General features: G+C 66.8%; 3 protein-coding genes across 9 annotated transcripts in view; 2 read left to right on the forward strand and 1 right to left on the reverse strand.

Moving 5' to 3' along the window:
* Positions 1–968: 968 nt before the first annotated feature.
* SLC25A39 (solute carrier family 25 member 39) lies at positions 969–7,554 on the forward strand. Of its 2 annotated transcripts, XM_083877589.1 has the most exons (12): positions 969–1,076; positions 3,443–3,551; positions 3,855–3,914; positions 4,501–4,545; positions 5,162–5,271; positions 5,397–5,464; positions 5,574–5,704; positions 5,875–6,048; positions 6,148–6,257; positions 6,375–6,456; positions 6,549–6,629; positions 6,723–7,554. In XM_083877589.1, exons 2-12 carry the CDS (start codon positions 3,455–3,457, stop codon positions 6,839–6,841), a joined length of 1,077 nt encoding a protein of 358 aa, XP_083733715.1. In that variant the 5' UTR covers positions 969–1,076; positions 3,443–3,454; the 3' UTR covers positions 6,842–7,554. The 2 variants fall into 2 exon arrangements, with proteins under 2 accessions (XP_083733715.1, XP_083733716.1); XM_083877590.1 differs by lacking the exon at positions 4,501–4,545.
* A 286-nt stretch (positions 7,555–7,840) lies between these two features.
* On the reverse strand, positions 7,841–13,141 carry RUNDC3A (RUN domain containing 3A). Of its 2 annotated transcripts, XM_083877368.1 has the most exons (11): positions 12,898–13,141; positions 11,193–11,308; positions 10,872–11,005; positions 10,393–10,478; positions 10,148–10,237; positions 9,907–9,987; positions 9,638–9,803; positions 9,237–9,394; positions 8,957–9,094; positions 8,734–8,840; positions 7,841–8,498 (listed from the first exon to the last, which is right to left on the reverse strand). In XM_083877368.1, exons 1-11 carry the CDS (start codon positions 13,002–13,004, stop codon positions 8,356–8,358), a joined length of 1,326 nt encoding a protein of 441 aa, XP_083733494.1. In that variant the 5' UTR covers positions 13,005–13,141; the 3' UTR covers positions 7,841–8,355. The 2 variants fall into 2 exon arrangements, with proteins under 2 accessions (XP_083733494.1, XP_083733495.1); XM_083877369.1 differs by lacking the exon at positions 8,734–8,840.
* Positions 13,142–14,876: 1,735 nt separating this feature from the next.
* The window catches only part of SLC4A1 (solute carrier family 4 member 1 (Diego blood group)), a 15,919-nt gene continuing 8,160 nt past the window's right edge, over positions 14,877–22,635 (forward strand). The window contains exons 1-9 of one of the 5 annotated variants that reach the window (XM_083877435.1): positions 14,877–14,967; positions 18,132–18,225; positions 19,345–19,414; positions 19,516–19,613; positions 21,153–21,226; positions 21,376–21,553; positions 21,632–21,767; positions 21,936–22,077; positions 22,496–22,565. In XM_083877435.1, the coding sequence (XP_083733561.1) occupies positions 18,147–18,225; positions 19,345–19,414; positions 19,516–19,613; positions 21,153–21,226; positions 21,376–21,553; positions 21,632–21,767; positions 21,936–22,077; positions 22,496–22,565 (847 nt within the window). In that variant the 5' untranslated portion in view covers positions 14,877–14,967; positions 18,132–18,146. Of the gene's footprint in view, positions 14,968–17,967; positions 18,047–18,128; positions 18,226–19,344; positions 19,415–19,515; positions 19,614–20,449; positions 20,578–21,152; positions 21,227–21,375; positions 21,554–21,631; positions 21,768–21,935; positions 22,078–22,495; positions 22,566–22,635 lie in introns of those variants that run through there. The other 4 variants (XM_083877434.1, XM_083877437.1, XM_083877436.1 and 1 more) reach the window with 4 other exon arrangements.

Raw genomic sequence — 22,635 nt, forward strand, 5'->3', positions numbered from 1 at the left:
TGCCAGCCTGGAGTGTGAGTGTGCAAGGCACAGCCTTCTGCCAGCCTGGGGTGTGAGTGTGCAGGGCACAGCCTTCTGCCAGCCTGGGGTGTGAGTGTGCAGGGCACAGCCTTCTGCCAGCCTGGGGTGTGAGTGTGCAGGGCACAGCCTTCTGCCAGCCTGGGGTGTGAGTGTACAAGGTGAACCCTTTTGCCAGCACAGTGACTGTGCAAGGTGGGCCCCTCTGTCATGGTGAGTGTGCAGGGAATGTTTTTCTCTAGCACATTGAGTGTACAAGGCATGTACCAGGTGTGTACCAGGTATGTGCAGGCTGGTTGTGTTCTGGGTGTCTGTGTTCCAGCCATTTCTGTATCGGCTGTGTTCCAGCTGTTTGTGTTCCGGGTGTGTTTATGTGTTCCAGGTGTTTGTGTGTCCCAGGTGTTTCTGTATCAGCTGTTTGTGTACGATGTGTCTATTCCAGATGTTTTTGTATTCCAGGTGTTTATGTGTTCCAGGTGTCTGTATTCCAGATGTTTGTGTTCCAGGCGTGTTTATGTGTTCCAGGTGTTTGTGTTCCAGGTGTCTGTATTCCAGGTGTTTATGTGTTCCAGCTGTTTATGTGTTCCAGGTGTTTATATGTTCCAGGTGTCTGCATTCCAGGTGTTTATGTGTTCCAGCTGTTTCTGTACTGGGTGTTTGTGTACAATGTGTCTGTATCCCAGGTGTGTCTCCATTCCAGCTGTTTCTCCATTCCAGCTGTTTCTCCATTCCAGGTGTGTCTCCATTCCAGCTGTTTCTCCATTCCAGCTGTGTCTCCATTCCAGCTGTGTCTCCATCCCAGCTGTTTCTCCATTCCAGCTGTGTCTCCATCCCAGCTGTGTCTCCATCCCACCCGTCCCCTCTCTCGCTGCCGGCGCTCAGTTCCCCCCCGGGCCGGCAGGGGGCGCGCAGGGGCGCGCGGGGCGCATGCGCGGGGCGGGGCGGGCGGAAGTGCGGCGGAGGGCGCGGGGCGCCCATGGGGCTCCTTAAAGGCGCCGCCGCCGCCGCTCCACCCGCCGGTCCCGGAGGGACGCGCCAAGCCTGGCTGGAATGAGCAGGTGGGCCGGAACCCCCGGCACTTCCCCCGACACTTCCCCCGACACTTCCCCCGACACTTCCCCCGACACTTTCCCCGGCCCCCACGTCGTTCATCCCCCTCGCGGTCCGCCACGCCTTGACCGCTGCCTCAGTTTCCCCCCGGGGTCGGGGGTCGTGCGGCTGCGGAGGGCGCGGAGGGGCCGCGGAGACCCCCCCGGGGCTCCCCTCCCGGGGACAGGGAGGACCCCGAGGCTGCCGGGGCTGCAGATCCCGAGAGAGGGAGGTGTAGGGCCAGGGGAGGGGGCACAGCCCTGGGCTGGGGGCTCCGGTAGGGGCGGGCAGAGCCCTGGGGGGCTGCGGGCTCCGGGGTGGGGTTCAGGCTCCGGGGGGGGGTTCAGGCTCCAGGGTGGGGTTCAGGCTCCAGGGTGGGGGGTTCCCCAGGGCAGAGGGCCAGGACCCAGCGCTGTCCCCTGCTCCTGGGGACAAGGGTTTGTGCCCCGCGGGATCAGATCCCGGGGCTGTCTGGGGTACACGATGGGGACCCAACTTCACATCCCCGAGGCTGGAGCAGCCCCGGGTCAAGGAAGTGCCGGGATCTGCCCGCAGGATTTCCCTCTGGCTCAGGGCTGGGGCTGCCGAGAGCCCCCTGACCTTCCCGCAGCCCCCCGGCCCTGGGGATTGCTCACATCTCAAAGCACATTTATTGATCATCTCAACGCATGTTTATTTCCCCCGCTTTTTGCCCCGATGGTCACCGTGCCATACCCGCCCCACCAACAAACAAACAAACAAACAAACACCCCGGGCAAAGCGGGGGCTCTGGGTTTAGGGGGGTTTCTTTTACCCCGCATGGAAAAGGGATGTTGGGCACAAACAGGAGGCCCTGGGGGTGCCCGCAGCGCCGCGGGGGCCGTGCCGGGCCCGTCACACAGCGGGACAGGGTTTATCGGGTGCGGCGGAGCTGCGAGCGAGAGATTTCCCCGGTTGCGTCAGGCCGGGCGCGGGGCAGGGCGGGTTTGCAGTGGCCGGGGGTCAGTGGGGCACGTGGGGCGGTGTCCTCCGGCCACGGGCACTCCGGGACCCTGCCCAGAGAGAGCCACATCCTGGGGGGCACCCAGATCCTGCGGGGCACCCAGACCCTGGGGTGCACCCCCGGCCTGGGGGGCTCCCAGATCCTGGAGGACATCCAGATCCCTGGGGGACACCCAGATCCTAGGGGGGAACCCAAATCCTGGGGGGGCACCCCGATCCTGGGGGGACACCCCGATCCGGGGGGACTGCAGGCTGTGGGTTCAGGACAGGCCCAGCTGGTGGGGCTGGTGCATGTGCAGGGCTGGGATAGATCCAGCTCTCCCCGTGGGGCCGGCCCCAGTGCCAGGACAGACCCAGCTCTCCGTGGGGCCGGCCCCAGTGCCAGGACAGACCCAGCTCTCTGTGGGGCTGGCCCCAGTGCCAGGACAGACCCAGCTCCCCGTGGGGCTGCACCAGTGCCAGGACAGACCCAGCTCCCCGCGGGGCTGGCACGTGTGCCTTCAGGACAGACCTGTCCCAGCTTGCAGCCTTGGTCACCCAACAATTCCAGAGCCTGTAAAGGAGAGATTTATGACTTTCTCTGACCTTGCAAATTGCTGAGTCAGATGGCGAAGGTTTTTTTGCTGCATTCCCAGGCTTTAAAGGACCCTGTGGGTTCTCCTGCTATGGCCCTGTCCCAGCAGGATAATCATCCCCAGGCTGCAGTGAGAGGGAGCAGCTGGTGCTGAGGGGGGCTCCTCCACATCCTTCTCCCTGGGAAGGGTGTGATATCCCCTGCTTCCCGAGGCCAGCACACCAGCCCTGGAGGCTGCAGCTTTGCCAAGCCCCAGCAGAAGGTTTGAGATGCCTAAACCCTTTTTGGGGTGCTCGTTGCAAACTCACGAGGGGGATCTCTCCTTCCCTGGAGTCCTGCCAAGGCTGCACTGGGCTCTGCTGCCATCCCAGCTGCAGGGGGGAAGGCTGTCAGGGCACAAAGTCTTCGGACTTTGTTCCTTCCTTTCCTTCATTTTCCAAGCGCAGGGAGGGGACAGTCCTTCCCCAAGGACATGGGAGGCTGGACTGTCTCCACCTCTCCAGCCAGGCTGGGCCTGCTGCCAGCGTGGGGCCAGGGGGTGTTATCAGGGCTGGGCTGGGCCTGGGAGCCAGTCCCTGTCCCCCCCCAGGACACCCTGATTACGGGGGGCCCCGGCCTGCCGTGTGCTGCAGCGATAGCACGGCGGGCGTGGGGCACCTGTGCTCACCCTGCTGGGCTGGGGATGCCGGGGGGGCTCCCCAGGGACCCCATCCCTGGGCAGGGACCCCATCCCTGGGCAGGGACCCCCCAGCCTGGAGCATCCCCTGCCCTGCCTTGCAGGGGGACAGTGCCATGGCTGAGAAGATGTCACCGAGCCCCGGCGGGGGCATCACACCGCTGCAGCAGATGTTGGCCTCGGGGACAGGTGCCATCCTCACCTCCCTCTTCGGTGAGTGGGGTGGGGTGGGCGTGGGGTGGGGGGCTGGCATGGGGGGTGTCATGGCCAGGGGACGGTGTCATGGCCAGGGGATGGTGTCATGGCCAGGGGATGGTGTCATGGCTGAGGGACAGTGTCACGGCCAGGGGATGGTGTCATGGCCAGGGGATGGTGTCACGGCCAGGGGATGGTGTCGTGGCCAGGGGACAGTGTCGTGGCCAAGGGAGATGTCACGGCCAGGGGACGGTGTCACGGCCAGGGGATGGTGTCATGGCCAAGGGACAATGTCATGACCAGGGGACGGTGTCTTTTCAGTGACGCCGCTGGACGTGGTGAAGATCCGGCTGCAGGCCCAGAGGACCCCCTTCTCCAAAGGTAACCCCGCTCAGGGCAGGGCAGGGCAGGGGGCTGCAGCCAGTCCCCTGGTGAGCAGCCTGCAGGGGTGTCTCTGCTGGCACAGCTGGTGGCAGGGGTGTCTCTGCTGGCACAGCTGGTGGCAGGGGTGTCTCTGCTCTGCAGTGTGGGGCCATTGTGAGGTGGCAGGTTACTGTGGGCCCCTTGTCCTCATGGGCTCGGGGGCCCTGCTGGGGGAGCTGGGCTCATGTCTGGCTCTGTCCTTCCCCCTCTGCAGCCCAGGAGGGGCTCAGTGGCTGTGCAGCCCCCAGAGCCTCCTGCAGCTGCTGGCTGTTCCCCCACTGCCTCTGTTCCAGTCTCCATGCTGCTCCCCATGGGCTCTGCCCCTTCCCATGGGCTCAGTGGGCTGGGGCTGGCCCCAAGGGCCTGTTTTGGTGACAATAGGAACTGCTTGGGAAGTGGCTGTGGGGGCACACAGCCCCCTCACCCACAGAGCTCTCCCAGTGCCTGGCTGGGAGCTATAGCACACACGTGTGCCCCAGCCCCACAGGGGGTGGTGGCACGTCCCCCGTGTGGCGTCTCAGTGTGTCCCCATTGTGTGTTTCAGCGTTGGCAGTGCAGTCAGTGCCCTGGGGCGCTCAGCCGGCCACATGTGAGTACACCAGGGGCTCCTGCTGCCAGTGGCTTTGCTTTCCCAAGCCTTCATCCTGGTTTGCTTCTCCACTGGTGGTGGCTTGGGCTCCTCTGGCTGTGGGGACACCCCTGCAGAGTGTGGGGGCTGACTCTGCCCCCAGCCCAGGCTGCCCCTGCAGCCCTGCTTTGGGGCTGGCTCTGCTACCTCTGTGGGGATCTGTTGTGCAGCAGGCCTGACTGTCTGTGGTCCCCCTGCCTTGTCACTCTGTCCTGTTGCCACATCAAAGTCCCCTTGGACTTCCACCTCCCAGTGTCCCTCGTGCCCGGCCAGGGCAGCAGAGCCAAGACCAAGCGAGGCATAAACCCTGTCCATTGCTGGCAGTGGGTCCTGCTGTATCCCCATCCCTGCCATGGAGCTGGGTGTCCCCATCCCCTGGTTCTGGCCACGCTCAGAGCCTTGCTGCAGGGTTATTCCTCTCCTGGCCTTGGTCTCAGGCTGGCCCACGCTGGGCTGAAGCACTGAGGGTTTGGCTCCTTCCTGGAGGATGTGACAGCTTTGGGATCAGACGTGCTGGGCACGGGGCAGAGGGGAAGGCTCTCCTGTGTAATGGCAGTGCCGTTGTTTCCTGCCCCAGGGAAGTGTTTCCTGTACTGCAACGGGCTGATGGACCACCTGTACGTCTGCCAGAACGGCAATGGCTGCAGCGCCTGGTACAAGGCCCCCGGACACTTCACTGGCACACTGGTAGGAGCTCCAGGCACAGACAGGGGCCTCCCCATGCCAGAGAAGTGTTGGGGTGTTGGCTGGGGGGGTTGTTTGTCCTTCTCCCACCTGTGACTCGTGTCCCTGGTGCTCTGCTCTCTCCGCAGGATGCCTTTGTGAAGATCACACGCAATGAGGGCATCAGGTCTCTGTGGAGCGGCTTGCCCCCCACCCTGTGAGTCTGGGGATTCTGGCTGCTCCCACCTGCCCAGGAATTGGTCCCAAGCTCCCTGCTAGCCCCCAGAGAGGACCTGTGTCCCTCACACCCCTTCTCCTCCTCGCAGGGTCATGGCTGTGCCAGCCACTGTCATTTACTTCACCACCTACGACCAGCTCCGGGATTACCTGCACGCCCGGATGGGGAAGGGGAGCTGGAGCCACTACATCCCCTTGCTGGCTGGGGCCCTCGCCAGGCGTGAGTACCCCTCCTCTCTGGGGTCCCCCATGCCCACCCTGTGTCCTGGCAGCAGCCTGGCAGCTCCCAGTGCCCACATTCAGTGCCTGGCTCTCCTGGCACGACGCTGATGGCTTTGGGACGGCTGCTGGAGCAGACAGAGCTCATTCCCCGTGTCCCTTCTGTTGCAGTGGGTGCTGTGACAGTCATCAGCCCCCTGGAGCTGATCCGCACCAAGATGCAGTCCCAGCAGCTCAGCTACCGCGAGCTGCGCCTCTGCATCCAGTCAGCAGTGGCCCAGGACGGCTGGCTGTCCCTCTGGAGGGGCTGGGGACCCACCGTGCTGCGGGACGTCCCCTTCTCGGGTATGCCTGGGGACACGGGGACATGGGGACACAGGGCAGCCCTGCTGGCAGGGGGTTGGTGTGCCCAGTGTCCCCTCACTGGTGTCCCCTCTCCCCCAGCTCTGTACTGGTTTAACTACGAGCTGGTGAGGACGTGGCTCTGCAGGCAGCCCTGGCTGGACGGGGCCACCTTCACCGTCAGCTTCACATCTGGGGCCATCTCTGGCACGGTGAGTTTGGGGTGCTGGGGCTCCCCTGGAGGGGTTGGCCCCTTGTGGGACTGGGGTGGTGCTGGGAGGTGACAGCAGAGCTGGCACTGGGCAGGAACCCCCCGTTGCACCCCACAGGTGGCCGCGGTGCTGACGCTGCCCTTCGACGTGGTCAAAACCCAGCGGCAGATCGAGCTGGGGGACAGTGAGGTGCACCCAGGTGAGGGGCCAGGCTCCAGGCAGGTGCTTGGGGGACAACCAGGAGTCCCCATGGGTGTCGCCCAACCCTGACCCGCTCCCCTCTCCCCGCAGTCACAGCCTCCAAGCCGTCCTCCACCTGGCTGCTCATGCAGAGGATCCGTGCTGAGTCTGGCACCCGGGGGCTGTTTGCAGGTGAGGATGTGCCCTGGCCCTGTGCCCTGGCCCTGTGCTGGGGGTTCTGGGTGCCCTGGTGTCACCCCAGGGCTCACAGCACTGTCCTTGCAGGGTTCCTGCCCCGCGTCATCAAGGTGGCACCTGCCTGCGCCATCATGATCAGCACCTACGAATTTGGCAAGAGCTTTTTCCAGAAGCTGAACCAGGAGCAGCAGCTGCGGGGATTGTGAGCGGGCCTGGGGCAGGGCTGGATGTGGCCGTGCCCAGGAGGGGACAGTGGGACAGTGGGACAGTGCCAGCCCTGCTCCAGCCGGGTGTCCCAGGAGTGGTGACCCGCCCTCGGCCGTGCAGAGCCCAAGTGCCTTCGTTCCTGCTCTGCTGCCTGCACACGGAGCCAGGGCCAGCCTGGCCTCCCTCCCCGGCCCAGCCACTCTGGGGGACATCTGTGCCTGCTGCTGTGACACTGGGGGGAACACGGAGCCCCCCACCCTCATCCCTTGGGGCTGGACAGATGCTGCTGCTGGATTCACGGACACTCTGGCAAGGATGGAGTCCCAGGAGACTTGGCCTGGCAGGAGATGGAGCTGGGGCTCGGGCAAGGACCAAACCCCAGGCCTCGGGGCCTTCCCTGCCTGCCTGGGCCCCCCGGCCCTGCTCTGCCTGGGGATCTGCCCCTCCTGACCCTCCCTCACACACAGCCTCACCTGGCTGGCTCTGCATGGCGTGGGGACTGTCAGGACCCCCTCCCTGCCTCCAGACCCCTCCTCATTCGGGATGTCCCCATCCCCTGCCAGACCCTGTGTGGGGACAGACCTCACTGCTGCTCTGGGGGGGCCCCTGTGGCACCCCTGCCCCATCCTTTCACTGTGGGCACTGCCCCTCTTACCCCGGGACTCATGGAGGGAAATTCTCCTCATTTCTTAAATAAAATGACTGTCTCTTAGTGGAAGGATTTCTCTCTGTGTGCTGGGGAGCCGTAGAGGCATCTGTGGGGTGACAGACACGGCCCTGTTGTCACAGTATTGTCACCCACAGGGTCCCTGCTGGGGGTTAGGGGACCCCAGGACCCCTGTCCTGCACCCTTGGTGCCCTGCTGTGGCCCAAAGGTGCTGTCCCTGCCCAAGGGGCTGGGGGAGGCTCTCTGGACCCCCCCCAGCCTGGGCCAGGACCTTGTGGCAGGGGGGACAAGGGGTCTGTCCCCAGCTGGGGAGGGGGGGCCAGGCCAGCTCTGCTCGCTGCGTTTATTGATTCCTTTTGCTCCAACAAGGCAGATGGGGCTGAAATAAAAACCAAAATCACCCAAAACAACCCAAAACCCAGGGGAGGATGGGGAAGAAGAGTCCTCCCCCTGCTGCGAGGGGGCACAGGCAGATCCCCAGAGTGCAGGGGAGCTGGGGGGGGGCCGGGCAGGCACAGCCAAGGGCTGGGCAGGGTGGACAGTGGGGTCACACCGGACCCCCACCCTGGCAGGGGCCTGGCCCCGACCCCCCCTCGCTCCCCCGCCGCTGTCCCTGTCACTGTCCCCCCACCGTGGCACAGTCCATTCCCCGTGCCCGGCTCCCGGCCCTGCGCCCCCCATCCCAACGGGTCCGTGTCTCAGCCGCCTCCAGGCTCGGCCGGGCTGGGGGTCTCGGGATGGGGAGGGGGATGCCCGTCCCCGGCCTCCCCCGGCGGGTTGGCGAGTCCCTCCTTGGTCCCGGGGTGGCGAGGGGGGGCCGAGCTCAGTCCTGCCCCGCCGGGGGTCTCAGCTGGGGCTGCGGGTCGGGCTGCCTTCCGTGCTGTCGCTCACCAGGCACTCGTTGGACTTGAGGCTGGCCAGGGACTTGCAGCTGGGCAGGGAGGCCAGGGAGCCGCAGAGCCCCAGCATGGAGGGCGTGGGGTCCTTCCCTGCGGGCAGAGAGCGGCGTCAGGGGGGGGTCCGGCCGCCTGTCCCAGCCCTGCCACCCCCGGGGGGACAGGGACCACCTCTGGGGGGAATCTGGGTGTCCCTGCACTGCTGGGGGGGGGGGGGCAGCATCCCAACCACGAGGAGGGGGCTGTGGTGGCTCTGGACCCCCGGGTGCACGTGGGGAGATGTGCTGAGCCCCGGGGACACCCTGTGCTGGGTGGGGAGGGGTCTTACCCAAGGGCCCCCAGGGCTCCCCTTCGCGCTTGCCCTCGCCCAGGCGCTGGGAGTCGGAGCTGAGGCTGTTCTCGGCCGAGAGCTGGTCGGTGCTCACGAAGCTGTGCCTGCAGAGGGACAGCCCTGAGCCCCCCGGGGCTGCCACAGCCCTGAGCCCCTCCCGTGTGTCCCCCCGGGGTGGGGCAGGGCGCCCTGGCAGGTCTCTGTCCCCGCTGTGAGTTACCTCCTGTAGAGTTTGCTGTCCGAGCCGCTCTCGTTGCCATTGAGGGTCCCCAGGGAGGGCCACTGGTTGACCAGGGGTGTCACCATCTCCTTGGAGAGCTGGGCCAGCTGGGGGTTCTCGCAGGGGATCAGCCCCGTCCTGCAGCAAAGGTGGGTGCTATCAGCACCTGGACCTGCCAGGTGACACCCCCGACGTGTGTGGGGCATTGGGGACCCCCCAGGGACCCTCCAGGGACCCCCAGCCCCCCGAGCCCTCCAGAGCCAGTGAGTCCCCCACTCACAGCTGCTCCTGCAGCTCCAGGATGACTCCCTCCAGCTCCCTCTTCTCCAGCTGGTTCTGCACCATCACCTCCTCCAGCCGCAGCTTCAGCCGCTTGTTCTCCGCCTCCAGGTCCTTCAGCTGCGACTCCCTCAGCCTCACCAGCTCCTCCAGGTACCCCTGAGTGAGGCCACCGTCAGTGGTGCCCCGCTGCCACCACCCCCAGTGTCCCCAGGGCCATCCAGGGTGACAAGGACGGGGCTGAGTCACCCCAGCAGTGGGATGAAGGGCTGGGGGTACCCCTGGGCTGTGGGAGTGGGGATGCAGAGAGGGGGATGCTCCAAGCTGGAGCATCCTGGAGAAGTTGATACCAAATTGATATCAAATTGATACCCAGCTGAGCCCCATCCTGGCTCCCAGTACCTTTTGGGCATAAACAATGCGGAATTTCTGCTCCATCTTGCGCCACTTGTTGTACCAGCTGTCCTCGTCGGTGACCAGGGGCAGGTAGGGGTGCTCAGGTGAGCTGTCCTCGCTCGTGCTGCTCTCCACGCTGCCCCTCTCCTCCTCCTCACTCAGGTAGTCGTAGCTGGGGGGGTGTGGGGGCTCAGCAGGGGCTCAGGGAGCCCCACTGTGGTGCTGGGGGACAGACAGGGATGTCCCCACCCCAGGGAGGGCAGCCCAGCTCCTACCTCTGCGTGAACTTCAGGTAGGGCGTGTAGTCAATGACCACGGGCGTTTTGCCGTCCATCACCTCTCCCTTCAGGCAGAAGCTGAGCAGAGGTGGTGGAGAAGGAGTGGAAGGTCAGGAGTGGAACCCCAAGGTTGTCAGCTGGGGCCTGTGTCCCCCACTGTGTCACCTGTCCCCCCCACTGTGTCACCTGTCCCCACCACTGTGTCACCTGTCCCCCCCACTGTGTCCCCTGTCCCCACCTGAAGTCGATGGCGCTGAGCCCAATGAGCATCCCCGTGAGCACCGTGGACTCCTCCCGCAGCATGATGGCCCCGTCATCATAAAACCTCCTGTGGGGGAAACACACGGCTGGATGTGCCCCCCCGGCACCCCAAAACCCACCCTGGCACCCTGAACCCCACCCTGGCACCCTAAACCCCCCCCAGCACACCCACACCCCCTTGGTGCAGGTGTGGCCGTGGCTGGCAGGGCTGGGGCTGCTCACCTGGTGGTCCGAGTGTCCCTCAGGGCCGTGGAGATGTACTCGGACATTCTCTTCTCCATCAGAGCCACACGGATCCAGGCCCGGCCCTGGGGGGCCCCGGGCAGTCTTGAGGATGGGGCTGCCACAGGGAGCCCCCCAAACTCCCACCCACCCCCAGCACCAGCAGCTGCAGGTCCCCACACAGGAGTGGCTTTTGGTGCCCTGGGGACCCACAGCTGCTGCCGTGTCCTGTGGGGCCCTGAGATGTGGAGCTGCAGGAGGGCAGGGGGAAGGGGCACAGAGCAGTGGGGATGGGATGGATGGGATGGGATGGGATATGATGGGATGGGATGGGATGGGAATGTAGATGGGTCCATGTACCAGGATAAGGGTGGAGTGAATGGAAACAGGGGCAGGCACAGAAATGGGGATGGGGACAGGGACAGGGACAGGGACAGGGACAGGGACAGGGACAGGGACAGGACCGGTGCCTTCCTGACCTTGGCCCTCGAGGTGCTGATGTTCTCCATGTTCTCGATGCTGCTGACGCAGTTGTTGGGGACCTTGCTGCAGGCCAGGCGGATGTAATCCCAAAAGCCGCGCTGCCCATCGGAGCTGAACCAGCTGACGGGGCCTGGGGGGCACCACGGGCTGTGCTCAGGGCAGGCAGAGCCCCTCACCAGAGCTGGACACTCCCCGGGGCTGGTGTGTCCATCCCTGTCCAGCCTGGGACACGGGGCCGGGGACAGGGACAGGGCCGGGGACAGGGACAGGGACAGGGACAGGGCTGGGGACAGGGACAGCCTCGGGGCCGCCGTTACCTTTGAATCGGTGGCTGAGGATCTGCTCGAGGATGGCAGCAAAGTTCACAAACTCCTCGGAGGAGTCGTCGATGGGATCCGCCGTGTATTTCTCCAGGAGGGTCTTCACCGAGAACCTGCCAGGAGATGGATGTCACAGCGGGGAGGGGACACACACCCCCAGCCCCGGCCCAGGACAGGATTTATCCCGGAGCAAAGCACTTTTCCAGCTGTTGGCTCCCGCTCCCGGCAGCGGGAAAAGGGCGTCGGGCGGGGCTGTGCCTCGGTGACCCCCCCTGTCCCCACGTCCCCCAGGGACCCCGAGGGGAGGCCGCTGCTCCCCGCTGTGCAAGTGGCCAGGAAGGGCGAACAAAGGCCCCTTTCCTCCCCGGCCGTGCGCGGGCGGTGATGGTTTCCCCTTCCGCCCGCCGCTCGTGCTCGGGGCACAGTGACACCGAGGACACCCAGCCCGAGGGGACGAGGCAGGTGTTTGTCTGCCTGGGGAGACCCCCCTCTGTGGGGTCTGGGGGTCACAGCTGCCTGGGGGGGTCCCCAGGACAGCAGCTGGAGGGTGTCTCATGCTGGTATTGGGGTCTGGAGGCGCCTCAGGGCACAGCAGGGAGGGCTGGGGACATCCTGGGGGAGATCCAGGGGGTCTCCGTGTGGTGACAGGGGGGTCTTTAAATGCCCCGTGCCACATAAAGGAGATCCAGGTTATGACAGTGGGGTCTGGAGATGCCCTGTGAGGAGCCCTGGGGGTCCCCCAGACCCCAAACATGAGGCCCTGGGGGTCCCCCAGACCCCAAACATGAGGCCCTGGGGGTTCCCAGACCCCAAACACGAGGCCCTGGGGGTCCCCAGACCCCAAACATGAGGCCCTGGGGGTCCCTGCCTGTTTGCCCAGGCCCTGGTACCTCCCGCATCCCCCCAGCCTGGGCCAGGCTCCATCATTCCAGCACCAGCAGCCCCTCAGCAGCGCCCCGGGGGTGTCACCGCCCCCCCACACCCCGCAGGAGCCCCCGGGGCCCCCCCGGCCCGTCCCTGCCCCCCGTTCCTGCCCCCCAGCCCGGTCCAGCCCCCCCAGCCCGGTCCAGCCCGGAGTCTCCATGACAACGCTCATCCTCCATCCTTCATCCCCATCCCCGCCGCTCCGGGGCCCTGACGTCACTTCCTGGGCCCCCGCCCGCACGGGGGTCCCCAGCCCCATCCCCCCCCCGCCCCCCGGTGCCCCCAGCCCCCCCAGCCCCCCCCAGACCCCCCGTTATCCCCCCGCCATCCCCGGCGGCCCCACACCCGGCAGTGCCCCCCCCATGTTGTCACCGTGTCCCCAGCCCCCCCGTCCCCCCTTGGCGACCCCCCCCCACCCCCTTTAGATCCCCACAGCCCCCCCAGAACCCCCCGAAACCCCCCGGAGCCCCCCCCGGCCCCGCAGTCCCGGCCCCACCGCCCGCATCCCGCCCCCCCCCCATTCCCGCATCCCCATCCTTCTCCTCCCCCCTCAAATCTGAATTTCCCCCCCCTCAAAACGCGACTGCAGCAACAACAAACCCCCCAGGAGGGGCGAGAAGGGGGCGGCGGGGGGGATGAACCCCCCAACCCTCCTCCCCCTCCCCTCCCCGCCCCCCAAACCCTCCATCCCCCCGCCGGTGGTCGCTTCTCCCTCTCCCCCCACCTCCCCCTACCCCCAATTTCGGGGTTCTCCCCGTCCCCGTTTCCAGGCGCTGACCTGCAGACGGTGATGAGGTTTTTCCTCTCCACGGCGATGTTCCTGGAGGAGGCTTTCTTGCCGGAGAGCCCCAGAGCCATGGCAGCCGGCACCCAGCTCGCTTCCATCCAGCGGCCCGGGCGCTGCGGCCGCGGGCGAGGCCCCTCTCCCCCCCTGGAGACCCCCCGGCCCGGCCCCGACCCCCCGCACGGAGCGGGTTTGGGGATTTGGGGATTTGGGGATTCGCTCTCGGTGCCCGCGCCACGGGCCCTGCGCCGCCCCCCCCCCAAAGGGATGCTCTCCCCGCCCCCGAACCCCAAATCTCCTCTGCGGGGGGTGGGGGAGGGCCGGAGTCCCCCCGGGGGGGTCCCCACTTGTCATTCCCGACACTGTGACACTGTGGGGAGGGGGATCCTGTGGGTAAAGCCCCCGGGGTTTATTTTTTTTTGGGGGGGGGGGGGTTTGACCACTCCAGGCTCAAATCGCCACCCCCTGCTTTGTTTTGGGGGGGGGCTGAACATCACCGACCCCCCCCCCCGCGGGGTCTGGGGGGGGCGAGGGACCCCCTTCACTGACTGCCCCCCCACCCCTTTTTTCACCGTGCCTCAGTTTCCCCGTTGTTGTAACACAGAAATTGGGAACGGGGAGGGGGGGGGGACACACAAACCTCCAGAGCCCCCAGATAAATCAGAGCCACCCCCAGAACACAGAGACCCCCCCATGGGGACGTGTCCCCCCTCCCTGTGCCCACCGGGGTGTCACACACCCCCCTGTCCCTGTCCCTGCCCAGGAGAACCAGCGGGGACACAGGTGGGACCCCCAAAACCCCCCCGGCCCTGCAGGGAGGGGAGCCCTTGGCAGCCCCAGATAAGGCCGGGGACCCTTATCGGGACACCCAGAGGCAGCACCGCCCCGCTGTGACTGTCCCCAGGTCCCCAACGTGTCCCCAACCTGGATGGGGACTGGCCTGGCACGGTGGGGACGGCGCTGTGTCACCTCAGTGCTGTGCAGGTCCCCAGGGATGGGATGGTGTGGGATTGTGAGTGTGCACAGGTGTGTGTGTTCAGGTGTGTGAGTGTGCACAGGTGTGTGTGTGTGTGTGTGTGCGCACAGGTGTGTGTGTGTGAGCACAGGTGTGTGTGTGCTCAGGTGTGTGTGTGAGCACAGGTGTGTGCTCAGGTGTGTGTGCTCAGGTGTGTCTGTGCAAGGCTCACCCACCTCACCCTTGCCCTGGGATTTGGGGATTTTGGGGGCCGAGATCCTTTTGGGAAGGCAGTAAATGCAGAGACAGGCTGGTGTGCCCATGGGTGTGAGCACAGCTCTGCAGACGTGCACAAACACACACACACACACACACACACACAGAGGGGTGTGCACCCCTCACACTCACACCTGAGCACTAACACACCTCCAGCACCCCTCACTGGGGGCTGAGATCCTTTTGGGAAGGCTGTAGATGCAGAGACAGGCTGGTGTGCCCACGGGTGTGAGCACAGCTCTGCAGATGTGCACAAACACACACACAGAGGTGTGCACCCCTCACACTCACCCCTGAGCACTAACACACCTCCAGCACCCCTCACCCTCCTCCAAACCATCCCACCCCTCTCCAGGCCCCCCCAGTGACCCCAACCCTATGGACACCCCATCCCTGTCCCCCCCCTCGCCTCCTCCAGGGGAACCTCCCCAGGAACCCCCTTTTTTTTTTTTTTTTTTTTTTTTTTTTAAGAAAACACCCCAACCCCTCGGAAAGGAGGGGCGGGGGGACAACCCGGGGGGATCCCGGGGATTCCCTGCAGGGAAACCCGGGGGTAAACAAGAGGGGGGGCAGCGGGAGCGGGTCCTGGAGCCCCGGGCAGGGCGAGGGACAGGGGGACAGCGGGACACAGGCGGGGCTGGGCCAGCTCCGCACCCGCAGATGTTGCACCCCGATAAACCTTGTTTTTACGGGGGGCCCCGGGTGGGGGGGGCACAGGGTGAGCCCGGGGGGGGCAAGATTAGGGAGGTGAGGGTGACTCAGGCATTGGAGTGTCACAGCCCCGCCAGGCGCAGGCACAGCGCGGGCAGGGCCGGCACAGCCACCCCGGGTAGGTCTGGGGTCACCCCGGGGGGTTCCCGGGCGGGGATGGGGGAGGAAAGGGTGGGCGGGGGGATGGCGGGGCTGGGGGGGCACCCTGGGGTGTCCCTGGGGGTGTCAGAGAGGGGCGGTGGGTGGGAGGGGCTGTGGGATGGGGGGAACGGGCTCCACAGGGAGCCGGGGGGGCACGGGCAGAGAGAGGGGTCCCATAGGGCTGTGTGGGTGGTGTGGGATGTTTGGAGTCCATAGGATCTACCAGAGGGGTCCCGGTTGTGTTGTGTGGAAGGTATGGGATGTATGGAGACCATGGGAACCACCAGAGGGGTGCCAGCTGTGCTGTGTGTCTGGTGTGGGATGTATGGAGTCCATAGGAACCGTTAGAGGGGTCCCGGTTGTGTTGTGTGGGTGGTGTGGGATGTTTGGAGTCCATAGGATCTACCAGAGGGGTCCCATCCTGCTGTATGGGTGGTGTGGGATGTATGGAGTCCATGGGAATCACCAGAGGGGTCCCACCGTGCTGTGAGATGTATGGAGTCCATAGGGAGCCATCAGAGGGGTCCTGGCTGTGTTGTGTGGATGGTGTGGGATGTATGGAGTCCATGGGAACAACCAGAGGGGTCCCACAGTGCTGTATGTTTGGTATAGGATGTATGGAATCCATAGGAACCACCAGAGGGGTCCCAGCTGTGCTGTGTGTCTGGTGTGGGATGTTTGGAGTCCATAGGGAGCCATCAGACAGGCGCCAGCCGTGCTGTGTGGGATGTATGGGCTCCATAGGGAACCACCAGGTGGTTGTGGATGTATGGGCTCCATGCTGAGCCGTGCTGGGCACCTGCTGGACGGGAGATCCCAGCCGGGCTGCACGGATGGCGTGGGGTGTATGGACTCCATAGGGAGCTGCAGGGTTTTGGGATGTATGGACTCCATAGAGAACCGCGGTGGTTGTACCCACTGCGGGAGCGACCCCAGCCACTCCTGGCTGCTCTGGGATGTGTGGGCTCTATAGGGAACTGTAGGGCTCTGGGATGTATGGACTGTGCGGGGCTCTGTGCGGGCTGTGCGGGCTCCGTGCGGGGCTGTGCGGGCTCTGTACGAGCTCTGAAGGGCTCTGAGAGGCTGTGCGGGGCTCTGCAGGCTCTGTGCGGGGATGTGCGGGGCTCTATGGGTTCTGTGTGGGGCTCTGTGGGCTCTGGGGGTTCTGTGCGGGCTCTGTACGAGCTCTGAGAGGCTGTGCGGGGCTCTGTACAGGCTGTGCGGGGCTGTGCGGGCTCTGTGGGTTCTGTGCGGGGCTGTGCGGGGCTGTGCGGGGCTGTGCGGGCTCTGCAGGCTCTGCAGGCTCCGTGCGGGGCTGTGCGGGGCTGTGCGGGCTCTGCGGGCTCTGTGGGTTCTGTGCGGGCTGTGCGGGGCTCTGCAGGCTCCGTGCGGGGCTGTGCGGGCTCTGCGGGGCTCTGGGGGCTCCGCGCAGCGCGGGTGGCCCAGGGCTGCCCTCGGGGGTCCCTCTGGCCTCCCCGCAGGTCCCGCAGCCCCCGGGGGTCCCTGTGCCCGTCCCGGGGCGCTGCGGGGCAGGGCAGGGCAGGGCAGGGCAGGGCGGGGGGCGCCGCCCGCCCGGTGCGGGGCGTTATCAGCGGGGCACAGCCCGGGTGATGCAAGAGCCGCCGGCGGGGCTGGGGGGGCCGGGGGGGCCGGGCAGGCCGGGCCGGGGGCCGGGGGGGCCGGGCAGGCCGGGCTGGGGCCGGGGGCCGCCGTCCCGGGGCCAGGCGGGGCAGGAAGGACACGGCCGAGTCAGAGGCTCGCCGTCCATCCCGCGGCTCCGCCGCCGCGCCCGCGCCCCGCGGGGGATCCCGAGCGGCCCCCCGGGGATCCCCAGGGGTGTCCGGGACCCCCGGCCCGGCCCCCGCCTCCCCCGGCCGGGAGGGAGCTCCTGCAGCGCCCTGGTGAGATCTGGGGGGGCCGGACCCCCCCAAAGCCCCGCCGTGCCCTGACCTTGACCCCGAGCCCCCCGTGGGGTCCCCGGGCCGGGCTGGGGGGGACCAGGAGCCCCTCGGCCCCCCAAACTCTGGGGGTGCCCGGGGGGGGCCGGAACAGCGGCTTTGGGGGTCCCGGGCCATGAGACCCCTCCCCAGAGGCTTTGGGCTGGGCGGGGGGGGTCACGGTGAGGGGGTCTCGGGAGGGGGGTCCAGACCCCCGGGACCCCTCGGGGCTGCCCCGGGGGGGGAAATTGGGGGGGGGGGGGCGGAGGGCGGGGTAGGGCGCCCCCTGGCGGATGTCCCGCGGTGCAGCCCTGGGGCAGCTCCGGGGGGGCGGGGGGGGGCAGGGGACACTGGGGGGGGGTCACAGGGGGTGCTGCAGAGGATCTGGGGGCTGGTGGAAGGGCAGCAGCGGGGCCTCCCCAGCTCTGCACCCCGGGGGGCTTTGGGGTGCTCCCCCCGTCCGGGTTTGGGGCGTCCCGTGGGTCCAGCTGTGCCTCAGTTTCCCCCTTCTCCCCCCACCCCGGCTCTGGCAGGGGCTGGGCCGTGTGCTGGGGGGTCAGGGCTGTGTGTGTGAGACCCCAGCCCGTGTGTGGGGGCTGTGCTGGGCCCTCACACTGTGCAAGGGGCAGTGCAGGACCCCAGACGTGTGCGGGGTCTACACAGGACCCCCACCCACCCACCCAGGACAGGCTCCTGTGGGACCCCAGTCCCCGGGCCCGGGTCCATTTGGGGGCTGGGGCCGGGCCGGACTGACCCCCAGCGCAGGGCCCGGTGTCCGTGGCCGTGGGGGGCTCGGGGGGCGATGCCACGGCCCCGGTGGGAAACTCTGCCGCGTCCTGACGTCCGTTCCCATCCCGGCTGGCGACAGGGCAGGGCACGACCTCCCCGGGGACCCCCGAGCCCGGGGGGAGCGGCTGGGGCGGGCAGGGGCTGCGGGAACGGCCCCCGCCCCATCCCCAGGACAGAGCGCAGTCCCGGGGGGCCCAGCCGCGCCCCCTCCCCGCTAACGTGTCCTCTCTCCTTTCCCCCGCGGCCGCCCCGCAGAGCGCCGGGTTATGGTGGCACCGGGACCCGCCGAGGCGGCAGCGGGGGCCGAGCCCGGAGAATGGAGGGGCCCGGCCAGGTAGGGACCCCCGGCCCCCGCCCCGGCACGGCCCCGGCCTCGGCAGGGCCGGACCCCGCTGAGCCCCCTCTGTGTCCCGCAGGAGGCCTTCGAGGAGGGCATGAGGAGGAGCCTGGACCCTGAAGGCTACGAGGACCCCGGCCTGAAGAGCTCCCAGCTGTCACTGGGCGAGATGAGCGGTGAGTGGCGCCGAGGGGGCACTGCATGGGGCACCAGTGCTGTAAAGGGTGACATTGCATGGGCAGCAGTGCTGTAAGGAGGTGACATTGCATGGGGCAGCAGTGCTGGGGTGACATTGCATGGGCACCAGTGCTGCACAGGGTGACATTGCATGGACAATGCAAGGGGTGACATTGTTGCACAAGTTTGACATTGCATGGGCACCAGTGCTGCACAAAGGGTGACATTGCTGGACAAGGGTGACATTGCATGGACACCAGTGCTGCACAAGGGTGACATTGCATGGACACCAGTGCTGCACAGGGCTGTGGCATTGCATGGGCAGCAGTGCCAGCACTGCACGGCTGTGGCAGGACAGGGGTGTCACCCCAGGCACCGCAGAGGTGACAGCGTTGCATGTGTGACAGTGGCACCACAGGGGACACTGGCCCCAGCTGGGTGCCAGCACGGCAGGGCCACCAGTGGCTCAAGGCCACACGTTGTGTGGGCAGCAGTGTCGTGGGTGCAGGAACAGCAGCAGTGCATGGGCAGCAGCATTGCATGGGCAGCAGCAGTGCATGGGCAGCAGCAGTGCATGGGCAGCAGTGCACGGACAGCAGCATTGCATGGGCAGTGGTGCATGGGCAGCATTGCATGGGCAGTGGTGCATGGGCAGCAGTGCACAGACAGCAGCAGTGCATGGGCAGCAGTGCATGGACACAGGCATTTTGTGGCTGCAGTTTCTCATGGGCACGCATGGCCCATTGGCACCTCACTGCACAGGCGCCAGCACGGCCCAGGCCCGTTGCATGTGTTGCACAGACGTGTTGCACGCGTTGCACAGACATTTGCTGGGTGCCAGCGTGGCACTGGGGGCTCGCTCAGAGCGGGGACAGGCAGGGTCACCCCCCTCGGGGTGGCGTCACCCACAGGGGACTCCCTTTGCCGAGGCCCTGCAGCCGTGGGTGCCACAGGGAGTGTGAGTTTGGGGACAGCCGAGGTCCTCGGGGAGTTTGGGGGCGCACAGCATCCCCTCACCCCACACGGCTGTTTTGGAGCCGCCAGCCCGAGGCGTTTGGGGCTGGGGTCCCCTCTGAGGTGCCCCAGGCCGGGGTAACGCTGCCGCCTGTTCCGCGCAGGGCCCGGCGCTGCCAGCGGCTCCCCCCTGCAGGCCTGGAGGGCCAGGGCCGAGGACATGAAGCCCCTGCGGTGAGTCCCCAGGCCGGGGCGGGGGCTGTGCCCCGGGGGAGGCCGGGGGCGCCCGCAGTGCCCGGCGCTGAAGCCCCGTGCCCGCGCTGTGTGTTTTGCAGTCGGTATCTGCCCAGCCGCCGGGGATTTTATGACCTGGAAGGGAAGAGGCGCTCGGCCGGGGCCCCCCCGGGACACCCCAGCCGTGGCGAAGGGCAGCGTGAGTGACCTCAGAGGGGGCAAAGGGCAGCCCTGGCGTCCCCTCCCTCAAAAAACACCCCAAACCCTCCATCCATCCATCCATCCACCATCCATCCATCCATCATCCATCCCTCCATCCACCATCCATCATCCATCCATCCCTCCATCATCCATCCATCCATCCATCCATCCATCCATCCATCCATCCATCCATCCATCATCCATCCATCATCCATCCATCCATCCATCCATCCATCCATCCATCCATCCATCCATCCATCCCTCCATCCCTCCATCCATCCATCCATCCATCCATCCATCCATCCATCCATCCATCCATCCATCATCCATCCATCATCCATCCACCATCCATCCATCATCCATCCATCCATCCCTCCATCCGTCCCTCCATCCCTCCATGGCTCTGCCCGCCCCCGGTTCTGTCCCCGCTGTCCCCCCCGGGCGGGGTGACGGTCACCGGGCCGCCAGGGCAGGGCGCGGGGTGACCGCTGCCACTTGCCCGTAATCGCCCACTGATTGAGGATAAATAAAGCCTTTGTTTGGGGTGAGGACAAGAACCACTCGCGGCCGAACGCTGGCTGGCGCCGGGCGGCTCGGTGGCGGTGGCGGCGGGGCAGGGACGGGGACGGGGACAGGCTCGTGCCCTGGCGGTGACACGGTGACAGGGGACGCGCCCCATCCCGGCTCCCAGGGCTCAGCATCCTTCCCCCGGCAGGGCGGGATGCGGCCCTCGGAGCGCCCCCCGCAGGGTGACAGGGCTGGGGACAGCCAGGGGACCCCGCCCGGGGCGGAGGGGACGGGGTGAGCCTGTCCCCAGTGCGGGGTGACAGCGGGCGGGCGGGAGCCGCGATGGTGTTTACTGTCAGCAAAGGAAGTGCTCGGGATTTACGGTGCGCCGGGAGCGCTCCCCACTTTATAGGGACAGAGCGGCGGGGACATGGGGAGCGCAGGGGGGGCCGCAGGTAGGCCGGGGACGGGGACAGGGACAGGGACGGGGACAGGGACGGGGACAGGGACGGGGACAGGGACAGGGACGGGGACAGGGACAGGGACGGGGACAGGGACAGCTCGGGGGTCGGGCTGGCCGGGGATGTGCTGTCCCCGTGTCCCCATCCAGCGGCGGTGCTCGGTGCTGGGGCTGTGCCGGTGACAGGGCGGTGGCCACAGCCCCGTCCTCACCCCGGCCCCGGGGATGTCCCCAGGCTGTCACCCTGCCCCGGGGGCCGAGGTGGCCGAGGGGGCACCTCCAGAGACCTCGGACAACACGGGGGGCACAAACAGCGAGTGCCCAGCGGGGCTGGGGAGGGGATGATGGAGAAGGGGACACGTCCAGTGACCCCACAGGGGGCTGGGGAGGGGGTGATGGAGAAGGGGACACGTCCAGTGACCCCACAGGGGGCTGGGGAGGGGGTGATGGAGAAGGGGACACTCCCAGGTGACCCCACAGAGGGCTGGGATGGGTCTGCACCTCAAGCAGACCCCAGGGGGGTCCGGGCTGGGGCAGGACCCGTTAACGTGTTGGTGGCTCCACTTGCAGCTGTGTCAGTGAACGATGCGGACCTGGAGGCGACGGGCAGCAGGAGGCTCCTGTCCCAGCAGGGCACCCATGAGGTGGGTGCTGCCCCAGGGACCCCCATTCTGGGGGTGGGAGGAATGTGGCCACCCCACAACTCAGCCCTGGGGATGCCAGGGCGCTGTGAGTGTCCTGGGGGTCCCCAGTGTGGCCAGGGACACCCTGACCCCCCTTTTTCTGGCTTCAGGGGTATGTGGAGCTGCACGAGCTGGTCCTGGACAACGCCAAGGACCTGTGCTGGATGGAGGCCGGGCACTGGCTCAAGCTGGAGGAGGATTTCCAGGAATCGGGGGACTGGAGCCAGCCCCACCTCTCCTTCCTGACCTACCACAGCCTCCTGGAGATCCGCCGGGCTCTGAGCAAAGGTGGGGACAGCTCTGGGACCCCCAGGGGGGCGGTGAGGACCCTGCAGTGGCCGGATGGTGACAGTGCTGTCCCCACAGGGGCTGTCCTCCTCAACCTGGAGGCCAATTCACTGCCGGCCATCGTCCACATCCTCCTGGACCAGCTGATCTACGAGGGGCAGATAAAGCCACACGACAGGGACGATGTGATGAGGACGCTGCTCCTGCGCCACAGGTACAGCCAGGCCTGGGGGTCCCGGGGGGATCCCGGCTCTGGGACACTCAGGGTGGGACAGCTTTGCCCCTCAGCCCACTTTGGGGGTCCCAGCAAGGCTGGGGGTGTCTGGGGGTGGGATTGGTGGCACTGGGGAGGTCTGACACATCAACCCCCCCATGTTTTCAGCCACCCCACCGAGGACGAGTCGGTGTGGACGATGCCGCCGGCGCTGGTGCAGCGCTCGGGCACCACCAGGGCCGACGTGGAGAGGCCCCTCCTGAGGGAGCAGAGGCCCCTGGAGATGAGCAGGATGGCAGGGAAGGAGCAGGTGAGGGGGGACAGGGCCACGGGGGGCGCTGGGGTGGGGGGCTGGGAGTGGGACACACACAGGGTGCACACACACCTTGGCACACGCAGGTGAACACACACACACCTGCAGAGGGGGACACACAGGGAACAGTGGGGGACACACAGGGAACAGTGGGGGACACTTGGGGGACAGAGGGGAGACTCAGGAATAGTGGGGGACAGGCAGGAGATGGAGGGGGACACTCAGGGAGCAGAAGGAGGGACACGGGACAGAGGGGGACATGCTGGGGATGGAGGGGCAGATACAGGGGAACCTGCAGGGGGTGGTGGGTGACACACAGGGGCAGAGGGGGGGACATGGAGGATACACAGGGGACAACGAGGGACAGCCATCACGGCTGGCTGAGTGATTCCTGCCATCCCTCTGTCCACAACAGAGCGGGGTCCCCAAACCCCAACTCCTGGAGACAATCCCAGAGGGTGCCGAGGCCACCCTGGTCCTCGTGGGTGAGTGGTCAGCGGGACGGACGGTGGGTGCTGGGCTGGGTGGTGGGTGCTGGGCTGGGGGTGCAGGCTC

This window comes from Zosterops lateralis (assembly GCF_965231275.1).
Source record: "Zosterops lateralis genome assembly, chromosome: 24".
NCBI classification, from domain to species: Eukaryota; Metazoa; Chordata; class Aves; order Passeriformes; family Zosteropidae; genus Zosterops; species Zosterops lateralis.

Bases quoted from the DNA above. Each gene is read 5' to 3' on its own strand.
- SLC25A39 (XM_083877589.1), top strand. From the start codon at position 3,455: ATGGCTGAGAAGATGTCACCGAGCCCCGGCGGGGGCATCACACCGCTG. The intron at 5,272-5,396 runs GTAGGAGCTCCA...CTCTCTCCGCAG, and splicing joins GACACTTCACTGGCACACTG to GATGCCTTTGTGAAGATCAC. The intron at 6,049-6,147 runs GTATGCCTGGGG...CCTCTCCCCCAG, and splicing joins GCGGGACGTCCCCTTCTCGG to CTCTGTACTGGTTTAACTAC.
- RUNDC3A (XM_083877368.1), bottom strand. From the start codon at position 13,004: ATGGAAGCGAGCTGGGTGCCGGCTGCCATGGCTCTGGGGCTCTCCGGC. The intron at 9,804-9,906 runs GTAGGAGCTGGG...ACACCCCCCCAG, and splicing joins TACCTGAAGTTCACGCAGAG to CTACGACTACCTGAGTGAGG. The intron at 8,841-8,956 runs GTAACTCACAGC...GTCCCTCTGCAG, and splicing joins GACAGCAAACTCTACAGGAG to GCACAGCTTCGTGAGCACCG.